The 24,689-nt window shown below is 43.6% G+C and overlaps 2 protein-coding genes across 5 annotated transcripts; both read left to right on the top strand.

The window, feature by feature from the left end:
* The first annotated feature begins 1,406 nt into the window (after positions 1-1,406).
* On the top strand, positions 1,407-20,965 carry msi1b (musashi RNA binding protein 1b). Of its 4 annotated transcripts, none has more exons than XM_030060563.1 (15): positions 1,407-1,636; positions 1,950-1,990; positions 2,579-2,660; positions 2,806-2,890; positions 7,932-7,973; positions 9,796-9,888; positions 13,216-13,264; positions 13,800-13,882; positions 13,980-14,088; positions 15,249-15,329; positions 16,768-16,824; positions 17,317-17,379; positions 18,342-18,496; positions 19,713-19,758; positions 19,848-20,965. In XM_030060563.1, the coding sequence occupies exons 1-14, from the start codon at positions 1,578-1,580 to the stop codon at positions 19,752-19,754; spliced, it is 1,041 nt and encodes a 346-aa protein (XP_029916423.1). In that variant the 5' UTR covers positions 1,407-1,577; the 3' UTR covers positions 19,755-19,758; positions 19,848-20,965. The 4 variants fall into 4 exon arrangements, with proteins under 4 accessions (XP_029916423.1, XP_029916424.1, XP_029916421.1 ...); XM_030060561.1 differs by having other exon boundaries at positions 1,408-1,636; positions 13,980-14,097; XM_030060562.1 differs by having other exon boundaries at positions 1,408-1,636; positions 13,980-14,097; positions 19,853-20,965.
* Positions 20,966-22,658: 1,693 nt separating this feature from the next.
* Positions 22,659-24,338, top strand: LOC115365584 (transmembrane protein 233-like). The gene is made up of 2 exons (XM_030060668.1): positions 22,659-22,868; positions 24,069-24,338. Exons 1-2 carry the CDS (start codon positions 22,683-22,685, stop codon positions 24,207-24,209), a joined length of 327 nt encoding a protein of 108 aa, XP_029916528.1. The 5' UTR covers positions 22,659-22,682; the 3' UTR covers positions 24,210-24,338.
* The last annotated feature ends 351 nt before the right edge of the window (positions 24,339-24,689 follow it).

Here is a 24,689-nt window from a genome sequence, read left to right on the forward strand (position 1 = left end):
TTTGAAACTTTTGTGACATTTAGAGAGTCGTCTGTCATTCAAAATTAATTATGGGAACAAAGCATAGTTTTGGTGAACTGCAAAGTTCAGTGTACGGAAAGTGTGCTTATTTAGATTCGGCTAGAAATCAAGTCACCCAGAGTTAGGCAGAATGTAACAGGAAGTCAGGCCATTTTGCCTACATAATAAATGCGTGAAGGTTGGTGAAGTGTTGGGGTGCTGGGGAGCTCAGCACCATCAGGATCCTATGGAAACCCGTTCACTCCGGGAAAATAAATAAATCCCCATGAATATGTCAGAACTATGATTCATCAAGTCAAAACTGTGACTCTTTCACATATTTATGAGATACAGAGTCCTAACTTATTTAGTCTGCTTGTTAAGTCATAATTTTGAGGTAATAGCCTCAGGCATAATTATATGATAATTATAAGTCATAATGTTGACTGCTGAAAACACTAAATAATTTCACTTAGAAAGTCAAAATTATGACATACTTTGTCATCATTTTGACCTACTAAGTCATAATTATTGGACACAACTCTATATTTTTCATCTATTTATTTATTTTACTGGCAGCTATGGGCTTCCTTGTCCTCTTTGAAATGACTGTATGGTGTTGACTTTATGTTGGGCTATTTGTCATGTGGGGTACATTATTGCATTAATTGTTTTGAAATGTTTACTTGTTTACTAGCTTTTGCGTTTTTATGTTTCACCTATAAATTATAAATAAAGTTTATTCCTATAATTGTTGTTTCTGTATTTGGATCCCTGTTAGCTATAGGCTTGCCAAACAGCTCGTTCGAGTCCATGTTTTTGTTCTTAAAACAAGAACAACATAAAAATCAAAGCATAAACAATGAGAGCAAAACTGCATCAATAGAACTTTTTCAGAATAGTGAAACTGACATGTGCGCGTGACTAGGACAATTGTTTTATTACTTTCAAGTTTTATTATTTACTTTCTGACTGGCTGAGAGGCTTGTACATCATTTATAGATAGCCCGGGCTGCATGAATTAGTAAAATGTGATCAATTACAACTGCTGCTGCAATATTAGCAGCTGTATAGTGAGATCATAGGCTTGCCAATTGTGATGAATTTAATTAGTCTATTTGTAAGATTATTGTGCTAGGTCTGAGGTATAAACATTTATTATAAAAGCTCAGGAAATGTCGAAACAAATTTTGCTCCTCTACATTTTATTGGTAAGTTCAAGTGACGCTACTTCAATTAAAAGATTGTGCTTAATAACGATCTGTCGTCATTGCAACACGTGCTTTTATTTTGAAAGGCGCATCCAGAGGTAGTGTTTGTGTAGTTCGGGGCTTGACGCTGTTGTTGCTTGTTAAGTCGGATGAGAGAGAGAGGCTGTGGGACTGGAGGAGGTGGAGTCTGTCCCAGCCCTCCCAGAGCCTCTCTGCATCTGGCCCGCTCCCCTCTCTCTCACCCCGGGCCAAACCCGCCCAGCTCCACTCGCTCTCCGCCTGTTTTCCCGCACGGCTCGGCCTGGACAGAGCATACACACACATACACATACACACACACACATACACACACACCAAGGACACGGAATGGAGACGGAAGGGAGCCAGAGCAGCCTGTCCACCACGGACTCCCCTCACGACCCCTGGTAACACAAAAACAAACTTTTTTTCTTGTCTACCTCTGCTCATACACCTCAGAAACAAAAGTGGCATTTTGCGAGAAGTCCCAGGTCTGCAGGCAGGCTTGCACACCTCCGGACAGAGGAGCCTGGCTTCATGTAAAATGAAAGATGGTATTTTCTTTAAAAAAAAAAAAAAAAAAAATGTGTCTGGACATTCAGGAATATAAACTTAATGAAGAAGTTTGTACTTACTGTCTGAGATCGGCAGTGTTAAAGTCCGGCTTGATGAATATGTAAATTCAAATGTTTTTTTTTTTCTCCTTTTTTTCCTCCACAGCAAAATGTTCATAGGTGGACTCAGCTGGCAAACAACACAAGGTAAAGCTTTTTCCACCACTACTTCTCATAAAAGATCACTGTGCCACTGTTTTCAAAAAGCTTTGCATGGAACATGAGGGGATCAGTAGAAACTTATTTGAGCGGCTGTATTTGTTGATGATATTTCCTAATGCTTGTGTATGTTTTCCTCCTTTATTTATTTGTTTTTCTCGCAGTGAGCATTAAATCTAGAATGAAAGCCACCATTCAGAGCCGTTTATTTGCCACAACTTTGAAACTGCATGGACTGCTAATTATTAAAAGCCCAGTAAAATGCTTGAGAGTAAATGAGCCAGATTGCAACAAGATATGAGAACGTGGTTGTGATCATTGTGTAATTTCAAGGTTTTCTGTCTTTAATCACTGGCTGTTTTCTGTTTGAATACTGGGTGAACTGTTGGACTAAATCTCAATAGCCTGAGAAAAAAAAAAAAAAAAAAAAGTTTGACACTCTTTAGGCAAGCAGCCTGCCAGCCTGTAAATAAGAAGATGTCCTGTTCTTTCCAAGCTAGTAATTTAATTCTGTGTCTGGGTGATTTCTTATGCCAGGTAATTAATTTGCCCTGTGCACCTTGCCTTGTTTTTCAGAGGGGTTGAAAGAGTACTTCTGCAAGTATGGCGAGGTGAAGGAGTGTATGGTGATGCGGGATCCAGTTACTAAGCGCTCGAGGTGAGGGAGCTGTGCACCCATCAGCGCTGGCTTTGCCGCTGTAGCAGAAAGTTTATCTGAGCACAGATTCCACACTGCTCATAACATATCATTACACGTCACCGGCCACTTCTGTTTCATTAATTCCTTCCCCTGATGTCTGCAGAGGCTTTGGATTCGTCACCTTTGTTGATCAGGCCGGCGTGGACAAAGTTTTGGCCCAAACCAGGCACGAATTGGACTCCAAAACAGTGAGTTCTCTGTTATTTTTTTTTTCCCACCACCACCTAATCCCATTTCTCAGTGTTTGATTAGTGGATTTTCCAATAATCCATCAGAGAGGAGTGACATGGCTGCATTTTATTACATGTGTTTGTTTGGCTTTTTTTTCCCCCCCTCAAACCAGCCCCATTTTTGTTGGTGGTGTTCAGATTCTCCATTTTGGTCCGCTGCTGCACCTCAGATGTATCCATGTTACACGATAAAGCCGGTGTGATTAGTTTACTCACCGTTCTGGGTCATACATCCATCCATATGCTAATAGTCGACAGTTGAGACACATGGGAGAGTGGGCTCTCTCTTGGCTTCACTCTGCGGCCAAACAGGCAAGAAAATGTTACCAAGTGTCAATTTCCATAGAAACAGGGGCAACCAGACAGGGCTCGCTTTCCCTGCCAATCTTTAATTTGGTTTCTAGGAAAGAGCGATCCCAAACTTTCTCCCTGCATGTTTTTGTGAAGCTTCTTGTCCCAAGGGTACAAATGACCCCAAAAAAGTTTTTCATTGCAGAAACATGAGAGCATTTGCAACCTGAAACCATCAAGGTGCCAAAGCAGCCACACAACAAAACAGATTCTTGTCATCTTCCTGTTGATTTCAGGAAGTGTAAAACTGGGAACACTGTGATGATGAAAGTCAAAGTCAGGGTGGCAAAATTAGATTGTCGCCCCCTTTTTTTTTACCTGTACGAATTGTACCTGTGTGTTAGCGAGAGTGTATTAATCGTCTGTGTTTTGGAGTGTGAGTGTGTGTGTCTTTTGTCAGTAATGAATGTGGGCTGGTCGGGGAACAATGTGGCCCGTTGGTCGCCATAGGGACCAGTGCTTTCCCCCCGTCTGCTCGGCGGGAGCAGCGAGGGCTGTGGGTTAGTCACTGTATTGAAATGTGGTGGCCTCTTTCTTCTTCCCTTTTTGTACTCTGAGCGATACACCTTCTCAAGATAAGTGGAGGTAGTGGAGATGACGCGGCACAGGAAATGGAGAGGAGGGAAAAAAGGGGGTTATTTGATTTCAAATAGTATCAAGGGATCAGGAAATGAGAAATTTCTGTTGTTATGAATCCACAACTATTGAGGTGGAAGTTGGGTGATAGAGAGGTCAAATGAAAATTAGATTTTTTGTTTCCCCTCGTGTCCCACCGCTAGTGTCACTTGCAGGCACGACAGCCATGACAAGTAGGGCCATCATGGTTGGACGCCACTAACTCACCATGGGGTTTGTTTCCATAGTGACACCCCCCGCCCACCCCCCTTCCAATATTGAAGAATGGCTCTGACACAAAAGAAAAAAGGAAGACAACAATGTGCATCATTTACAATCATTTCTTGGATACCAGGAATCAGGAGTGTAAACAGTCACAGTGTGTGGATGTCAGGAAACTGACTGTTCTTCCACGTGCCGCCTCCGGATACATCACCATCTTAGCAAGACATTTAGCCTCATATTCAGTTGTGTAAATCTCATTTTTCTGTTGGGATGAGGTAGTCCCACATGTTTCCAATGCTAATCAACTTGTCTCGAGATTTTCCTTGAACCAAAGGACATTTTCTTAATACTTAGTGGTCTGATCTGCCTTATTCTGCCTTGTTTCAAACTTTTTTTTAATACTAGTTTCCAGAAAAAAAAAAGTCCAGAAACAAGTGAATCAAGTGAAGTTATCAAATCCTACTGGCAGATTTTTTCACCTGTTTGAGGAAAAAATAGATTTTAAGCCTGAATGTGAGAGTAGATGACTTGTTCAGATGGAGATGGTTTTTTTTTTTTTTTTTTTTTTTTGCAATATAAGCAAGTTATCATCATTATTCATGTTAGACCATGGAGACTCAAACCTGCCCTGTTTCGTTTTAAGTTTTCTTCTGACTTGTGTATATATTAGTCCATAGAGCTGCACGGCCTCGTTGATGGTGGCAGGGCCCCTTGTAGCCAGCAGTCGGGTGTGTCGATGGCGTGTTGGGGACCCACGGTGGCCTTAGAGAGTGTGTGTTTGGCGTGGAGAGGGCTCAGTGATCAGCCACAGGGGTTGGATGTGAGTAGAGTGGTGCCTTTTTAGAGAGAACTCCCTGCCCCCCTCTCTCACAAGACAGGTTATCCCGTTAGAGAGGGAAGAGAAAAGTTCTCCAGTGGCAACAGAAAGAATGTGCCATGCTGTGACCGACTGAACCGCTCCGACACTGGAATTAAGAGAGCTTTGCACAGCGGCCGGGCCACAGAGCAAATACAGTGCTGCGGAGGAATTTATTGGTATTTATTGTGTTTTGGGACAGATGCTGCCTGACTGAGTAGAGGAAGGCAGGTTTTACAATGATTTATGTGACTGCCGCTCTGCTAGTTGCCCCTCTGGGTGCTGTCCAAGCTTCCTGCTATCTGTAAAGTTGGTTGGGAGCGGCCAATGCAAACTGCAGGAGTTTCCATTTGAATGTGATCCCAAGGTGTACGACAGAGAGTTTTACCACAAAGTCACACCAGAATCTTTATTATCTCTGTGTGACAAAGCGACGCCGGGGAGGTTTGTGAACCCAGCCAGGGCCACCATGCTGACCTGGGAAGAGAGGAGGAGGAGGAGGAGGGATAGCAGGCAGGCAGGATAACCCCATCTGTGATTAGCATGGTGCTCAAAGCTAATAGGATTGGAGACAACAAGCTTGGGTTGCTGCTCTGAGTCACAGATATGTCGAGTGCTGCCCAATCGGCATGTTGGGATAAGTGTGTTCCTAGCCCGGGCTGTGACAGGCAGTGCACTCAGCCAACTGTTGCATAGCTGGGATGCAGTTGGTCAAAGGGGATTGTCCTGATTTGATAAACCTCTCTCGGTATTATGTTCAGCTTCTCTGTTACCTTGCTCTGAGCGCTGAGAGCACAGGCCTCTCCTTAAACCAGCGCACCTGACATCTCAGAATAACATTAAAACCAGACTGCCTGACTTCTTTCTGACTGATGTTTAATGCAAAGGATGAGAAAGGATCGCATTTGCTCATAAGATGTCCATTTTTGTCCTCTCCAATGTTGGGGGATCCACAGCCAGACTGCATGAATACAAGCCACTTTATCTGTTTAATGTCCACAATTTCCTCCCCATGGATGTGTGCCGCTGTATGTTGATTTTGTTTGTTTGTGTGTGTTGTCTGTTTGTTTGTTTTTGAATGTGCACAGGAGTGTTGGACATCAGGAGGGTTGGTGACCGGAGGTGACTATCAGAGTAGTCTAGCCACCATAGAAACTAAACAGTAGACTCTGCATCTGATCCTCCAGTCTAGCCTAGTCTTCTCACTCTGCTCTTTAGAAAAACCTGCGGTGATGTCAACTCTTATTCAAGTAGAAACACAACTCTGGTAAACGCATGCGGTTTACCATAGAGGCTCTAGCTCTCTACTGTAGTTCAACTCTACCCTCTCATGGTTACGGACTAATCTTAGCACTGTGCTGTCTCACCATCTCTTAGTGTAACAGCAGTGCAGTGTGGACTAGTCTAGCTGTTCTATAGCTCTATTAGACCAGTATAGACTAATATAGAGGTCTCAAATTAAAACTCTGCAGCCTGTCTGTGATTGCATCTTCATAGCATGTCGTGGTTCTCTATCCAATCTTAATCTTGGTGACGTGTCGTACACATCGATGCAGTGGGCTCGGCCACGTGGTGTATCAAATTTGCATTGGTTTTTGTAGCCGTAGCGGTGCGATGATTGTCAAGTGAGCTTAGACCGCTCAAAACAATTCAGTCTGTCCTTCTAAAACTCCACAACTGCAGAGCATAGGACGATCCAGACAAAGGAATATGACCCGAAACTGTACGGCAGAGCCAGTGGTCTTTACGGGCTGTAAATATCATCACCACCTCTGTCATGAGCTGAGGGAGGCAAAAACAAACAAACACAAACAAACAAAATTGCGAGAGAGAGACCTGCTGTCAGTGTGTGTGATTGGCAGCTCTCCTCTGTCCCGTCCACCTTCCCTCCCCTGTCCTTGTCCCCCCTCTCTCTCTCTCTATCTCTCTGTCTCTCTCGCTCCCTCTCGCTCTGTGCTGTCTCTGCCTCGTTCGACCACCGCACTTGTCCTCTGTCTCTGCCTTCCCCCTGCGGAGGTGAGATGTGTTTGTGATTGTAGTGCCTGTGTGAGATTCCAGTAGATCACATGTCACATGGTAGCGACGAGGGGCAGAAGATCACCAGGCCGTCCCAGACATTCCACTTGCACACAGTGGACACACATAAACACACGCACACACACACACACACATAGACACAGATGCATACAGGCACACACATGTCATTCATGTGCTTAAATACAAACACATGCTTGCATATTTGCAGAAACTCACATACTCGTGCATAAACATACAAACTTGTAGGCACTTCCTCACTCAGGAATTTACTGGAGGGTGTAGTGGAAATTCATTTAACCAAAATTTTCGCTGGTGTAATAGAGTTTACCCAGCATTTTAGTCTGATGCAAATCTTAATGGTGAAAATTTATAAGCAACATCATAGGAAGTAGAGTTTTTTTTTCTCCGAATTTTTGTTTATATTGGTGGATTTTTGCATTATGATGAGCATGGAGTGGATGTCAGAGTTTACGCTTTTTATTATTTGCCACTACATTAATGCCCGCACACACACACACACACACACACACACACACACACACACACACACAATAAAGAATGCCAGCAGATATGCAGGGACTTGGGCTGACACCTGCCATAGCTTGTTGCACCGTTACCTGCCTCAGACACGGGGCACTAGTGAAAAAGAAAAGCCTTCAGTGTGTGTGTTGATGGAGCAACGTGCATTTGATATCAGCTCGATCGCCTTTTTTCTTGACTGTTATAAATTCTCTCGTTCTGTCCAGCTCGCAACAGTGAGGCCCAAGTGTAGCCTACCTAAAAAAAAAGAAAAAAGAGGGTCATCTTTTCTTGGACAGAAGTGTGAAGCACAAGAGCTTGAGTTCCTCGCTGTCATGACGTGTTACTAAACAGACTGCACTCTCTCTCTCTCTCTCTCTCTATTCTTTCCCGTAGATCGATCCAAAGGTTGCGTTCCCTCGTAGAGCTCAGCCCAAGGTGAGTGAAGCCTCCTTGCTGTGCCGATCTGTGTTCTGCTCATTGTGCGGAGCGGCTCGGTGTGTGTTTCCATGTGCAGCGTTTCACACTCTGTCTGGGCTAATGCCTTGTAATCTGGTGAATGTGACTGCTGCTGACATCACCGAACTGTTATGTGATCATGTGTTAACACAAACTTTCACAACCTTATAGATGCATCTGGAAAGGTTAAGGGATGATGGGAGGAACAGGCTTTATGGGCTCATGCTTCCCTCTCCCATCCAAGCCACATATTTTTAGATTGTTGCTCATGAGCAAAGTATTGTTTTATTGTGTTGCTGTCCATTCTGACTCGAGTTTTAGCAATGCTGAGGTTTACATAAACAACACCAGTCTTTTGAATATTAAGAATAAAAGCAGTGAAAAGGGTTTGAATCTTGCTCACAACCTGTCTCTTGAATCTCCCTTTTTCCTGTTTCTACTGAATGATATCTAATATGCATCAGTTCCCAAACAGCTAGCAGCCAGACACGCCCGACCAAACACATCCTTGTTTTACATTCTTATTTACATTTTCCTGGCAAAATTTGGATGATGACCTTATCCAGATACCCTACGGTATTTAAACAGGTTCTCAAACGTATGCACGCATTTCTGTAATGATACTTACACGTTTCTAAGTATAATATCTGTGATTTGTCACATCTATAAATGGTAGTAATGGTAACTTCTTATCGACAAATAATTATGAAAAAAACCCACCATGTAGCCAGGACCACGCTCAGCTTTGTATCTGATTCAGGAAAAAGCCGTTTGAGTCTTTATGTAATCTATCAGTAATATAATATGAAAACTAGAAGTCGACTGAATTAACAAATGAGAGGTATGTATTATTAGAGCTGCTTTGGTATTATTAGTCAGCAGTTTGTTTGGGGTTTTACTTACAAAATCAACCAACAAAACTGTGTTGAATAGTGGGCCTTGTGGTGTGAAGTAATAAATCAAAGAAATACAACAAAAACTAATCCTGGACAAGCATATTTCCTCATCTGATGGCGACATGGTTCAGAAAGGCCCGGTGCACGTGGCACTTTGTTTTGGACCAGAAGTCCAGATGCCACCAATCCAGGAGGAGGCCATGTTTACACCCTTTGTGGGAGGCCTGTCCAAACAAAGGCACAGATACACTTTACAGAAGATAAGCCGATAGAGAGCTGTGCTGTGCGATAACAGGCAGTTTTAACCATTTTAAAAGTAATATTATCGCTTTACTTATTTCCCGTCCTGTGAACAATCAAGAAAAAAAAAAAAAAGAAGTCCAGCCTTCTTGTCATCTTTTTGCCCAATAAGATCAAAGTGGAGAGAATACCTCGGCCCAGGCATTCCTCATCTAAATGAGCTTATTGTGAGAAAACCGCTAATTATGAGGAAAATTAATAAGAGGATGGGCATTTGTTGATTAACATCATTCCAATATTTTTTCGAGTGTGGCGGGGGTTATTTCTAACAGTAAAATCATTAATAATTTATTTATATGATGTTGTAACTGAAACTGAAATGTTTTTGTCACTGCTTGTCACTGGGAGCAGTAAAAATACAAGTGAAAGTGTTACAGAGCAGCACACTCATTATATTAAACTCTGTGAAGAGATGCTGTAGAACTATGTGCAACGGTATGAAATTATAGTCAACTCTGATTTTGAAATTAGAAAATTAAAGGCATGCTACCTCAATAAATGTATTGGTTAATGAGAAGTATACAACATATAATAACAGCAGCAGAACAGGCAGTGTTATGTCATCAATAGAAATGGATTCATAAACCGGCTTCCTCTTTTTGCAGTTAGTGACTCGGACCAAGAAGATCTTTGTGGGCGGTCTGTCTGTCACCACGACCATAGAGGATGTCAAACAGTATTTTGACCAGTTTGGAAAGGTAAGAAGAACAATAAAGAGATTGGTGTGTCTTATGAAGAGGGACGAAATATTTGTCAGAAACAGTCACAAGCACATAATACCACACGCAACATCCCAGCATCCCACAGGCTGAGGCAAATCTGATCCACGGCGAATTTTTACTTTGAGAACAACTTCATGTGGAGTCGATGGGCTGCCTGGAAATTCAGGAGTTACTCAGAGGAGGGAGAGAAAGAAAGAAAGAAAGAAAGAGAGAGAAAAGGGGTGGAGAGGTAGGAAGGGGAAAATAACGAGGCTGAGAGGCTCAGGGAGGTATGGAGCCTGAGCAGCAGGCAAAGTTAGAGACTAGAGAGGGAGACCGGGGAGGGGAGGGGGACAAAAGTTTTGTAGTGAGTGTGTGGTGATGGTGAGGAAGGAGGAGGGATTATCAGAATCTGAATTAATCTGATGTAACAGCTGCTCCTACCCACAACCCCCTCCTGGCCCGTTACCGTGGTGACCTGGCTTGCCCATTGTCCCTAAGTAATTCAGCGGGTAAGGGGGTTTTGTGTTGAAGGAGGAGGGATGAGGTGGTGTTAGGGGGTGTTAGTATGAGTGTGTGTGTATGTGTGTTTGGGGGGGGGGGTCAACTCAGGAGTTGGGTAACAATAATAGCAGTCGACCAAACACTCAACAAAGCACCACACCTAGCAAACTTGTCACTTCATCGCAGACCATTTTCTTTTCCCTAATTTAGTTTTTTTTTGTGTGTTTATTATTTATTATCCATATGTGTGGGTCGGGCGAGTTTTTATATTCCGAGGACTCTGAAAGGCGTCAGGCAGAGAATAGATGATGGGCTGACAAAAGCGAGTGAGGGAGGGCCTGAGAGAGAAAGACAGAGAGAGAGAGGGTTGGGTTGTGGAAGAGGGGGAACTGGGGCAAAGATGGGGTGTGTGTGTGGAGGGGGGGATTTACTGGGTCTATTATGCCTCTGTACAAAGCTGGGCAAATATTTTGTTAGTTTGTACAGAAGTTACTTATCTGCATACTGGGGGACTGGGATAACTCATGCTCTGAAACTTGTCTTTCAATATGTATTGATAATATAATTATATAGTAATAACATTTGTCTGAATTATACACAAAATAGGGTTTCAATGATCTCATGCATAGTGGACTAGATGAGAATGAGCCACAGATAAAAACAGATAGAAAATTAAAATCTAGTGTCGTTTTTCCTGCAAGTTACAGGTGAACAGGCTGCACGGCAGACCCTTGAAACTTTTCAAAGTCAAGCAGGCCGATTTTTATATCAGCCATTGTGTTTCCGACCACGTGGTGCTTTATTTTCACTGCCAGGTTTCACCTTGACTCTCTCTGCGCTCATCTCCCGCTCATAAGTCTGGACAATTTTTTGCAGAGAGAGAGAGCGAGAGAAAGATATCGAGGGATGGACAGTGAAATGTTGGCTCCAGCCATCCATGGAAGTTCCTGATTAAACTGCCTCACTGGACCTTTTGTGTCCTGTCCTGTTGGGGACAAAGGGGTGGAGAGAGGGATGGGCAGCGGATAACAGGGAAGATGAGAGGTGGAAAAAAGGATAAGAGGGAATATTGTCCAGCAGTACACCATTAAAATGCCCGGTGTTTGAAATATTGAGCTAAACATGCAATTAACTCACTTTGCAACATTTCACTTTAACTGCATGCAGTGTTGCTTTTTTTTTTGTTCATTACATCTTCAGGGAGGCTTTGCTTTAACTCATATCTTGATTATCTCTGACAGATTTTCCTCTGATTGCCTTATTGGCAGTCAGACAGGTTTTAGTGTCAGCTCAAATTTAGATTTTTTAGCTTTGTAGCGTAAATCCCAATTGTTTGATTTAAGTGCTGGTGGTCTAGGAGGTTAAAAGTTATTCTGTCAGATAAGTGTGTCAGCTCCACAACAAAAACCAACGTGTGGTGTTGTGGAGCTGCTGGGTGTTAGGCTGTGACGGGGCGGGACGGTGGCTGTCCTGGAGGCGAGGGGGTGATGAGCAAATGTCAGGGTGGAAGGAACCGGCGACTTGAGAGGCTTCAGGCCAACAGGTCTCCTTTCACCCTGCCAGAGCCACTCCTCTCTCACCCTTGACCTTTCTGTAGGCACACTGCCCTTGGGGGTCCATACACACTAACACTGTGTACCAGCACCGAATGTGTGTGTGTGTGGGAGAGAGAGAGAGAGAGATAGAGATAGAGAGAGGGAGTATGCAACTCTGGCAACCTATTCAGTAGACCATATCCACTCTGGTTGCCAATAAACTTATTATAGACCAAGAGCAAAGATTAACTTACCAAATGTTTATTTGGACGTGTGCGTGCAGACTGAGCACATGTCAGAGTAGGTGTGTGTGTGTGTGTGTGTGTGTGTGACAGGGAGAGAAAGAAAGGAAGGAGTCGGTGAACTTTTGCATAAGAAAGTATGGGTGTCTGTATAGAATAGACACCTGTGTCTTTGCTCCATAAAGGGAGGCCGGGCCAGAGGGAGAGGTCAAAGGGAGAAGAGGAGGAGGAATTATGGCTGACTGTGCCAACAAACAAAGCCTGCAGGCCTCTTTGTTCTCTCTCTCCCTCTGCCTTTGTCTCTCCTCTCTCCTCCCTTTCCACTTTGACCCAGTCTTTTTTGTGTCCACCTCTTGCTCCTTTCACCCCCCTTCTCTCTCGCTCCCTCTCTCTCTCTCTCTCCCTCTCTTACAGTACTCTCTGTCTCCCCGCGCTGTGTCTCACCGTATCTCCACCTGTCACTGTTCCTCTCCCTATCAGCCCTCCTCTCATCGAGTCTCCACCTGCCCACAGGATTCACCTTTCCGCTTGTGACCAGCTACTTTCCCCCCCCCCTCAGTGTTTCTCTCTTCTTTGCTGCCCTCTTTGTCTCACTGGCACTGTCCCACCATTCATAAAGGATATTTGATGTTGGCTCAAGCTCTTTTATACAGACTTTTTGTACAGTTGCCATGGGAATGTCAAACTTTAGAGAGCGGGAGGGGGGGCAAGGGGGGGATTATGGGCTCACTCTCTATGAGAAGGATTGTGACCAGGCAGTTTAACAGTGAACGCAACGTCGACTTTGCACTACCTCCGTACCGCAGTTTCTTCGACTTGTTTGTCTTTCTTCCGTTTTTGCCCCCCTCTGTTTCACTGTCTCCCCTTTTGTAACCTGTCGCTCGTCCCCAGCACCCCCGGCCCTCCCTCTCCCTCTTCTCCCCCCTTCTGTCCATCTGTTGCTGAGCCTCCCTGCAGAATTTGAGAAGGGGTGAGGTCAGGCAATATGCTGCGTGGCAAGACAGAGCGCCGTGTAAAAACTGTGTTGTTTTTCTCCCCCCCAGGTCGACGATGCCATGCTCATGTTCGACAAGACCACCAACAGGCACAGAGGTGAGACCAAGTGGTCCTCTCTCCCTCTCTTTCTCGGTCCAACCGGCGGCTCCCTCCCCACATCTCTGCCTCTCCTCTCCTCCCCCCCTCTCCTCTTCCTCCTCCTCTTCCAGTCCTGCCTGGCTCTCTATCGATCCCCCCCTCCATCTTTCCCTCGATCCCCCCGCGGGCCTCCTTCCTGTGGGCTGAGCTGGAGGAGACGAATGAGGCTAGGCTAATTAGCCAGTCCGTTAATCGGGATCAGGATAAAGCCTCCTTAAGCACCTCCTCCCCACCCTGGGACTGATCGATTATGACAGCCTACCAGCTTTGCCCGGGCCTTCTGGCCACGAGGGGAGGGAAGAAAGGATGAGTGCAGAGCCTCAGCATTGATGGGGGGAAGGGGGCAAACGTGTTAAGCGGCTATTACAGTAACCGATTACTGGAGGCTGTTAGTAGCACTGAGGCGCAAAAAGGCCTGTTGCCTAAATCCAGAAGTCTTGTAACAACTGTGTGGTAAAATTTCAACTCATACACTTGGCCTCTTCCTCACCAGGGTTTGGCTTTGTGACATTCGAGAATGAAGATGTGGTGGAAAAAGTGTGCGAGATCCATTTCCACGAGATCAACAGCAAAATGGTGAGCCTGGATGTCTCAAGGCTTGTGAACAACACATCCCCACTTCACCTCTTCAAACGTGGATTGAGTTCCAGCGATTGTCTTTTGTTTGTAACAGGTGGAGTGTAAGAAGGCTCAGCCCAAGGAGGTCATGTCCCCCACGGGCTCAGCCAGGGGGCGCTCTCGGGTGATGCCCTACGGAATGGACGCCTTCATGCTGGGCATTGGTATGCTTGGTAAGTTCATATTGATTGGGACAGGAAGGATGTGGCCCCACACAAGCAGCTTCCCTCACCTATACCTGGTAATAAGTGTTCCTGGACCAAGGCCCAGGCTGCCTTAAAGGTCATGCTGTGCCTCATGTGGAGAACGCTGACCACTGAACTGAGGCCTGCCAGGAAACTGAGTGTTACAACACACTCATCAACTCCCCACCACACTGTGGAGCCTTAATTAGATGTCAGACTTCAGAACTGGCCAGTCAAAGGGGCCATAATGAGGAAAACAACACGCAGCAGTGGGAAAATATGATAGGTTGTTACAGACATGGTCATTTACTTTACGTTTGGCACAGTGCTTAAGGTACAAATGACTCAGAGTATTTAAGAATACTTGTGAGAAGGGACTCATACCTCTCATATTTTATAAAACCTCTGTCCAGATAGTCAATACAGTGAACTACTTAGATCATTTCAGTACTTACAATGAAATCTGTGGTCGTTTTTGGATTAACAGATTTCCTACTGTACTCACGAAAGGGAATGTTTGTTTATGCAAAGCTGCCATCTGCTGTTCAGTCTGAGAACTGCAGCTCTTTGTGCCAATGCTTTGGTTGGACAAGTGCAGTATGCTGCAAAGAAAGGAAATGCCACCTCTCCTAAAATGAGTTCAATGCTGCTTGTGTTGGACAGGGCACTCCTGAATGTCTCTTCTTCCTGGTGGATGGTTATAACAGAGGGTTTCATTGCATGATGCTCATTAGAGAGAGTGAAACGTAGGACAAGGGAAGTAAGCAGATAAGACTGAAAACGGGAAAGTGAGATTAAACTTTCCCGTCATCCAAATCCAGACTGCAGGTGTATTTACCTCTGTGTCACAGACAGGGGGCAGCATTGTTCTTTCGAAATCAGATCAACACAGCCCTCACTCTCTCTCTCTGTCATGTTATTGAGCAGAATGAGCTATAACGGACTCAAAGTTGTCCATTACAACTCATTAAGTTATGAATGTGGATCATGCAGAGTGAAATATACAGTGTGCAGTGTCCACAGTCTCTCTGAACTCGGCTCCTTCATTATCACCATTGTCACCAGGACAGTTTCTTGTATGTGTACTTTACTTTGTGATTGCAGGGACTCAGATTGTGACAGTGACTTTGTTCCCACAGGTTATCCTGGCTTCCAGACCACCACATACACCAGTCGGAGCTACGCTGGCATCACCCCCGGATATACCTACCAGTTCCCTGGTAATCTCACCACACCTGATACACCTTTGAGTCATTCTTGTAAAGTTTGAAGAAAAAAAACACACCCAGCCTCAAAAGACCAGGTTCCACACAAATCAATAAAAAGACAAGATGCAGTCAAATTCATATTCCTCTCAAGTGACACTATTCATCGGCCTGGATTTCAAAGGATGTTTTTGTGAGATCGGCCTGTTGGCCAGCTGACTCACAAAACTTCAGTGATGAGAGCACAGACACCAAAATCATCTTGGTGTCCCCAGTAGATCATGTGCTCCAGTCGTGCATGTTGACACTGTGTTGGACGATAGTATCACAAAAATGGGAAAATGAGAACTTATAGCAGGATTCATATTTAGCAAGAAGTAACATATTCTTGTCATCTTTCAGAGACTATTAATCCTGTTGACATGCAAATGAGGGTAGGGGCTTATGAGAGAGTGTGTACAGCTAAACATTTTCAAAAATAAACCCATAAAAATAAACCTAACATATTTCACTTAGCAAATAATATGAACCCACAAATCACACAATAAAAAAACACCAGCAGCTATTCATTACTAACAGAATGGTGTTCTTACCTCGGATAATGCTTGTGGTGTACTATCACTCAACACAGTGGATGCTAAAGTGTTGGCGTGGAGCATTACAACAAACAATCTGCTTTTAAAATATGGATGATTTTGGTGTCTGTGCCCTCATTGGTTAATGGCTACTCTGACCAATGAGCTAATCTCTCACAAAGTGGCTGTATTCCTCTAACGGTGCTTAATTAGTTCAGGTTGTGTGTTGGACTGACAGCAAACACACTGTCACAAATACAAACATGTTTCCATGGAAACACGTGAAGCACTCCGAGTGTCACCGGCTGCTTGTAAATATCAGAGAGTGGAATTGCATCTAATTAGCTTGTGTACATGTGCGTGTGAGAGCGCTTGTGTGTGTACATGCATACATGTCGACATGGCTGTATATTTCATTCAAGTGCATATAGCTGGTCTGGGTAATTACTGATTTGTGTGTGTGTAGAGTTTTATTGCTAAATTAGATGTCCTCTAAATAAAAAATGTGACACCTCTTACCTAATAATAAAACTTAAGCTGACTACTGACTTTAAGTTACTTGTTACTGTTTATAGATATTATGCAATTATTATCAGTTTTCTGTTTTAAACAAAATGGTTGTATTTGTTTCATTTGTAGATAGCAGCAAACTGTGTCTTGATATTTCCCTAACATATCCTGTTGAATGATCGTTTAACACAAAATTAATGACTATAATATTCCTGGCTTCCTCCCTTCTGTTTGTCCCAACACGACTCCCCATGCCTCCTGTCCTCGTCTCTGCAGTGTTTTCCTCCTCTGTGTGTGTGTCTGTGTGTGTTGTCCTTGATGGCGGTGGCGGTGTGTGTCTCAACAGCACTCTGATGTTTCTGTTTTAGAGTTCCACTTAGAGAGGACCCCCCTTCTGACTTCACCCCACCCCCCTGAGCTCACAGGTCAGTCAGTCCCTCCTCTGGACTTTACAAGCAGCATGTTGTCAATTTAGCACACCTGCAGTTTCCATCACACACGTATTGATCACTCTTTGGTTTGCATGTTTGTGTTTGTCAGTCTTCCTCGGTTTTTATCTGATGGCAGTATCGTTGACAGTAATGAGGATGATTTCACTGTCTCCTCTGAAGGCTTCTTCCGGTGACCTCATCAGCCCCTTCGCTGCTGTGAACACAGACTGTCTAAAAAAAGATGGATGATGATCTCCAGTATTCCTAGTGCAAATTCAAATGAGATGTGGTGTTACAGATCCAACCTGTCTTAGTCACCAGCTTTGCCCCGTAATTCCCTTTCCCTGCAAGACTTGGTTGTTTTCAAAAAGTTGTCAACAAGTTTTTGAGGTCACTGGAGAGGCACACCCATGTGCCTGTAGCAGCCTGACGAGGGTTTGCACACCTTGATGTTTAACCTGGACTTCACCTTCTCGGTCTCTCTAGCCATTCCTCTCACAGCGTACGGACCAATGGCAGCAGCAGCGGCAGCAGCAGCAGTAGTTAGAGGTATGCAGTCTGAAAATCGGGCTTTTTTAAACGATGTTTTGATTGATTGATTGGTCTCATTTATGGATTGTTAGATGCATAAAATTCACAGGATATTATGGTGAAAACACTTAATTCTAACATGGTCTTAAGATGACAAAGACAAAGAAACATAAAGAAACTAAACAATACAATCCTGAAATCCAGAAACACACCACCACAATTAAAAAAAAACACACATACACACACTAAGAAAACTCCCACATCAAAAACAAGAACAGCTGTAGTAATAATGCCATTGCAGATTTCATTATAAATCTGTTACCCACATGTGTTAAAAAAAAAAAAAAAAAAAAAAAGGGGGCTTCTAGCTGTGTTTTTCACTCGAGGCACCTTACATGAACACACACTGGTATTACTGTCATGCTGAGTATGGACCATTATCATCTGAGAACACAAGTATTGAGGAGCATATCTATTTATGATATTGGATCTACGATGCAGATTCTGTTGATCTACACCTCTGAATTCCTTACTACCAACATGAGTTCAAGGGGCTGCATTTGATAAATGCAGAAGAATATTCTTTTGCATCACCTGCAGTTTGCTGCTAAATTTAGTTGTCAAGTCAGTGTACCAGGCAGAGCATGCATAATTGAGATGACACTGTGTCAGTTATCATGTTATGTAAAGCAAAAACTAGAGCAGCTATGGCTCTGCTTCCCAGACCCTGTCTCCAGTAATGTTTAGTTGTCACCACTAGGAGGCTCCAGTGAGTTCATTCTGTGTTTCAGTGTTTTGAGAACTTAAAGACGAAAATGACAATGTGATGGATTTGAATGTGATGATATTCCCTGACTTTCCTTTGATCATCACTTGATTTATTGTTTTAACAGATTTTAAATGTAGCTTCTCAAGCACTATTAGGTTTACATCACATTCAACCCGTGGCCCTTACTTGTTGTATTGTTTTTCCTGTGCAGGTTCCACCCCGTCACGCTCAGCTGGATTCTTAGGCACGAGCAGCCCGGGGCCGATGGCAGACCTTTATGGAACAGCCAATCAGGACTCTGCCGTCAGCAGTTACCTCAGTGCTGCGAGCCCCGCCCCAAGCACTGGATTCAGCCACAGTTTGGGGGTGAGACACCACTTGTACTGATTATGTATTTATGCATCATTTGTTTCTGGTTTGGATTGGTCTCTGTGCCATTTGTCATCGTTAAAGCTGTAGGTCATGTGCTTGTTTCATCCATTACAGTGAAATAAAACCGCCTCACGGCAAGAGCCATGAATCAACTGGCAGTGAATCAACAAAAGCACTGTTGTGCTTTTGTTTTTTTTGTTTTTTACACCACAGTAGTATATTAGCACACAGTGGAGATTGTTTAGCTATCACTCCACCTGTCACTGCTGCCGGCAGAGGTTCCAGTTGTAATAATACACAAAATAGTTATAGATATAAGGTAAAAGCTATAAAAGATATACCTAGTATTTGTCTAATGGATATAATAATAATTGGAATACATTATTGTTTGTTGCATTATATTGTGGATATTTTAAGGGTTTTTTTTGTTTTTGTTTTTGTTTTTTTTGTGGCTTAAAATGTTAGCCAAGGGGTGACCCTGTTGACAACCTTAATTCTTCTAGTAAAGACAACAAGTATAGCTTTAGCCAACCAGCATGAATTTTTCACTGGTTTACAAAAACAACCTTATAGCATTTGGGGATTTATGTATCAAACTTGACTTCTAGATTTTTAGCTGTGGTTCACTGAGGTATTAAAATATCATTTTTATGTATCATTAACAGAAAACTCAGTGCTGTGGACATCACAACTGGGCCAACAGACCTTTTTCACAGCAGCCATTTTGACTTGAAATAGCAGGGTAAACACAGTGTTACTGATGACATTAATGAAGCTTCTGCTCCATTCAGATCTAATGGAGCCAGGGTCCTGCTGTTGTGCATTCTGGTTCATCGCAAAGCTAAACTGAAATGGCATGAAACTGTAATCTATATCATTAGTAACACCTGTGTTTACCCTGCTATTTCATGTCAAAATCGTGTTACATCCAGAATCCAGACCACTTGGTAGGGTGTTCATGTACACCCCCTGCTGGGAAACTGGAATATACGATAAACCTGACACCACATGAACGGTGCAAAAGTCATACAACCTTTTGTCAGTAAATTCAAACTCACCCTTGAGCACACACTCAACCAGAGAGGAGGAACTAATCAGTGAACTCAGCTGCTGTAATGATTGGATGGCATAAAATATTCCATCTCTTGCGCCCTGATGTCACATACACGGCAATACAGTAACCTTTAAACTTGTGTGCTTGCTCCCCCAGGGCCCCTTGATCGCCACAGCCTTCACTAACGGCTACCACTGAGAGAGTGAGTCGGTCTTCTCTAATCTCCAAGTGGAACACACGCTTGCTTCACTTTGAGAAAGCTTTGAGTAATCGGGATGCTGTTTGTGTCAGTGCAGAGCTGGTGACTGAGAGCTGGAAGGAGTTGAAGCTGCTTTGGAGCTGATCTGGCCTGTCTCTGTTCAGTCCACCTCTCCAGCTCGGGCAGCTGACCCTTGACCCCTTGACCCCGAAGTCAGCGCGAATCCAGCCAACCCTACTGATGACTCCACGGAAAAAAAAAAAAAAAAAAAACTAAGCTCCGCTTCCTGTCTGAAAAATATATATTTTAGCTCACAGGAGCAAAACCTTTGAAAATGTTTATGACTACATGTAGTAGCGACACGTACAGATGCTGTATTTTTAGTTGTTTTTTTTTTCCTGTTGTTTAATTTCACCTTGCTGTTTTTTTTTGTGATGATTATGTTATTACATTTTGTGTTTTGGCTGTGTTTCACTGGTTTACTTCACCTCTGGTTAGGACCTGATTTCACTGAGACGAAGGAGACAAATCTCCAGGTGAATCCTGTTTGAAGGTCAGGAGCTGTAATCTGTTCTGGATACGTGTATATTTGTCACTAGTTCATACTGAATTTCAACAGAACATTTCTGATTAATACTATTTTTTTGTGTCTAAAAGTGTATATCTTGGTAGGTTTGTAACAATAACTTGTTACACTAATAATGATCATAACGGTCATTATTACCATGAACCTTGTCGCAGTCACACAATTGATGTGCTGTATGACTTTTGTAAAATATTGTAAATACGACTCTGTTTTGAGGGGGGTTGTTCAGCTAAATTTGGGGTCCGGGAGGTGAGAGGTGTGGGAGAAATGCTACAATTGTATTCTGCAGATGTCACATGCATCGGAAACCTTGACTGTTACATATCATAGTTTTACATGGAGCATTTCAGTTTTTCTGTCTGTCAGTGTTAGACCAGCCACATATCACTCTCCACAGTGAGGGGGTTTATGAATGATGCGTCATTTTGAGCCTGTTACCGAGTTCAAGACCGAACCCTTCAGCTGTGACTCCAGCCAGAACCCAGCAGGAGAGTGGGTGGTTCTCCGACGACAACGCTCCACCGTGGGGGATGTAAGGATGTGAAAAGGCTCCTTTATCAGGAGGGAAAAAAAAAACACGCTGTTTTCTTACTTTGTCATATTGTTGTTTTGAACTGTGATTTTGAATATGTGATGATTGTTGAGGAAAAATGAAGGACTAGTGTGCAGGAGCGGTCGTCGACATTTAGGACTGCTTTGCTCTGCGGGTTGTGTTGATGTGTGTGAGCGTGCCAGTGTGCAGGGTCATGTGGTTACACACATTGGTTTCCTGTGTGCCCTGTGCCGTTTTATTTTATTTTATTTTTTTTGGGATGGGTACCTCAGTTGCAAATGTGAAATTTTAACCTGACTTTGTTTTTTATTACATTAACATCATTGTCTATGTCAGAGTGTAGATGGAGCTCTCTCAGACGTTTTCCAACAGGAAGGAGAGGGGGGTCTTTTAGTATTTTTGTGTTTACCTGCTGCCCGCCCCCCCACCATCACCACCACCGCACTTGACAGATACACTGCATATCCACTGGACGACACAGCCTGTAGCAGTGTGACAGAGTTATTTTCAGACCAAAATAATTATGCTCAGAGCTACTAGGATGTTGCACTGGCAGATCACCAGAAATACTTTCCCTCAAAGTTGTTAGTTTAAGAACAAAAGCACTATCAATCTACCCAACACCAGTTTTTAGATTTTTGACATGTTTGCTCACACTGCTACGGGCTACCACAGTAGTTCACACACTTTTGATGCTGTTTTCACTGAAAAATAACAATCTTGTCAACACTGTAACCCTTTTTTCTGATTTCTTTTTCCTGTCATGTTTTTTTTTCTTGAAAAAAAAAAAAACTTTTTAAAATTCCTAATAAATTATTTTAAAACATTCCACTTCTGCTTCATGTTTGACCTTTGTTTATTAGAAGTGAGTCTGTATGACATCTTTGTCAGATTTTTTTTTTCAAAACTGCAGATGAAATTTTGCTTTGCAGCCCATTGTCCACTCCATTGTCCTTATTACATGAAAAAACAACAACAACAAATGGATCAAATGAACAAATAAGTAACTAAATTAAATAAATGTGACTGTGCAGTCTGAAGGATTTTAAGTGCTACTCTCTTCATAAAACCTCCACTCGTCCCAGCAGGAATTTTGGCCAAGGACGCACTAGACAGGAATCTCAAATGTTTTCATATCATGTTCTCCAAAACAGACACACATCAGTCTGTGGACTCCATTTAGTGAGATTTTGTGCCAGAGGTCCCCATTTGGTTAGATCTTTGTTATTGATTCAGTGTTGAATTACATAGCCTCTCTACACTCCCTACACATGGGAAAATAACAGTGATGTTGAATTAAACCTTATTAAATTAAAGTTTATTCCTTGTTGCACATTTTCCAACTGAATTTTAAGAGAACTGAATTCTAGTGAAATGAACCTTCTCCATATATTGCTTGGCTCTCCTGTGTTTCATGGACTCCACTCAGAAAAGCACTAATGCACAGCACTAATGGACCAGTGAAATGGAAGAAATCGACACATGGGAGGGCCATGTGTCGATTTCTTCCTCCTTCTTTTTTTTTTTCTCGCACTGATTTCTTACAGGATGACAGCGCTCGCTTCTCAGAATAATCAGCTGCTTGTGTGTCTGCTGGCTGGAGTCTTCAGTGTGCTCAGACATTACAGCAGTCAGCCTCTCAATCCCTCTGCTGGCTGGCATTCCCCTTCCATTAAACCTCCCTCCACCACCCACACACACGCACACACACACACACACACATACACACACTTCCATCTCCACTCTGCCTGTGTCCCAGTGTGCCTTGTGCCTTGCCCATCTGCTCTGATGTCTCCCGGGACCCTGCAGCCGGACGTGAACACCAAGCCGTCGCTGGATGGGAGCGCTGGCCTGCTGGAGGACAGGGAGGCTCAGGAAATCCCCCCTCTGAGGAACTACCTCTGTCTCACCATGTTCACCTGCTTCTGCCCCGCATGGCCCATCAACATCGTGGCGCTGGTCTTCTCTGTTCTGGTGAGTCTTACGATAATGACACACTGGAAATCTGGTGCCTGTAAAATGTTGCCTGGTTCCTCTATGAATAGTTGAGTGATAAGTGATGTTGTTATGGCATGTGAATTAGCCTATATGTGGGATGACATATGGAAAAATACATTAATAGTGGGAGGAAAAAGTATGGACAAGGATGCTGGTCGGCTCTGATTACATGCTGGAGATGGGATATCCTAAATCAGTGATCACAGTTACATTCGTAAAGTGTGGAATAGGTTTTTCATCAGAGTGAGAAATGAGAAATGAGTAAGTCTGAACCAGCCTGTGCACTTCCTTCAGCTGCACTGTCAGGGTCATTATCAAAGGCTTCTGCTGATGTGTGATCAGATCGAATGTACTTCCAGGGGTACGGACCACCCAAAAAAAGCAGACCGTGCTCGTTGTCGCCTCACAGTCCAGACCCTTGCTAGACTCTGGTTTTATCCGAGCTGTGGCTCAGTAATGGGAAACCAGATTGCTAACTGGTTGTTGACTCATTTAACGGTATGCCACAAAGTTAGCACAGAAATTTGGCCAGCACTTGCGGGTCTGTGTGTCAGAAGTCTGGGAGGTGTTTTGACCGTCCCCCTTAACGCAGCAGCTGTTGCATCTCGGCTGTGGCTCTGAGAAACAAGACGAGAACCCACTGCTCTGTGATAATCAGGCCTGAGAGATCTGAATGATCAGATGAGAGAAACACAGATACAAAGCACCGTGCAGAATAATGTCTCTCTATCCAAATGCTTAGAGCAGAAATTCCTTTAAAAATAATTTAGCATCAGGTTTCTTGCCTCCTCTAATATTTTATTGGAGGCACCAATCACATATTAACTTTCCTCTCAAATACTTTCCGAGTGTGTCACTTTGCCATTTTTGCCTTGCCACTCTGATACTATAAAGTTTATGACTTATGATATCAGGGAAAGGAAGTAAGACTTATGCCTGCCTCTCAGCTGATGCTCATATAAACAACTGAGTCACTCCTTTCAGAGTGTAATATGAGCTAAAGGAGCTTTATCGTAAGCGTCTTCACTCAGCGCACGTTTCACTCAGTTGTGGGAATTAGATCCTTACTCCTGCTGTTTGAGCCCCACTCCTCCCACTGCACCACCTTACTGATGTCTTAATACTTGTTTTTCCATCCTTTTCTCTATGTTTCAAAACCCGTCCCTCCCCCTTCAGTCCCAAAACAGCTATAATGAGGAGGACTACGAGGGCTCTCAGAGGCTAGGACGGAAGGCCCTCCACATGGGGATCGCCTCTTTCATCATCGGCCTCATCGTCATCACCGTATACAGCGTTTTGCACTTCACTACGGTATGAATGCACCAGATGTTGTGATGTGAAAGACAGAAGGGAGGCTAAAGATTTCAAGTGTTTTTTCCCTCTTCAACCCTCCAGCATGTGGTTTGATCCCTTGAGGAGGAGGAGGAGGAGGAGGAGGAGGAGGGAGAAGGCTGGGACAGGGAAAGTTCACCTCCTTGAGATGAAGAGGGTCTCTTTCATCCTGAGCGACAGATGTCCAAGAGCTGGTGGTCGCACTTCAAGTCACTTTTGTCTTGGTTTCAGTTGACATCGACATCTTATTTAAGCAAATCTCTGTCGCCACAGTGTTTGCAAATTCAGGAGAGTAGATATGTTTGTAAGCCCTTCTGCCTCGCGATGCCGGATGGAACTGACGGGTCTTAGAGGAATCTGAAGCAGGAAAACGGGGCCTGTGATGAGCTGCTCTACAATAACCATTCAGCCATATTGTTTCCTTAATGAAAATGAAATGTAAAGCATGTGGGGAAAAAAATGCCT

This window comes from Myripristis murdjan, chromosome 9 (genome assembly GCF_902150065.1).
Source record: "Myripristis murdjan chromosome 9, fMyrMur1.1, whole genome shotgun sequence".
NCBI classification, from domain to species: Eukaryota; Metazoa; Chordata; class Actinopteri; order Holocentriformes; family Holocentridae; genus Myripristis; species Myripristis murdjan.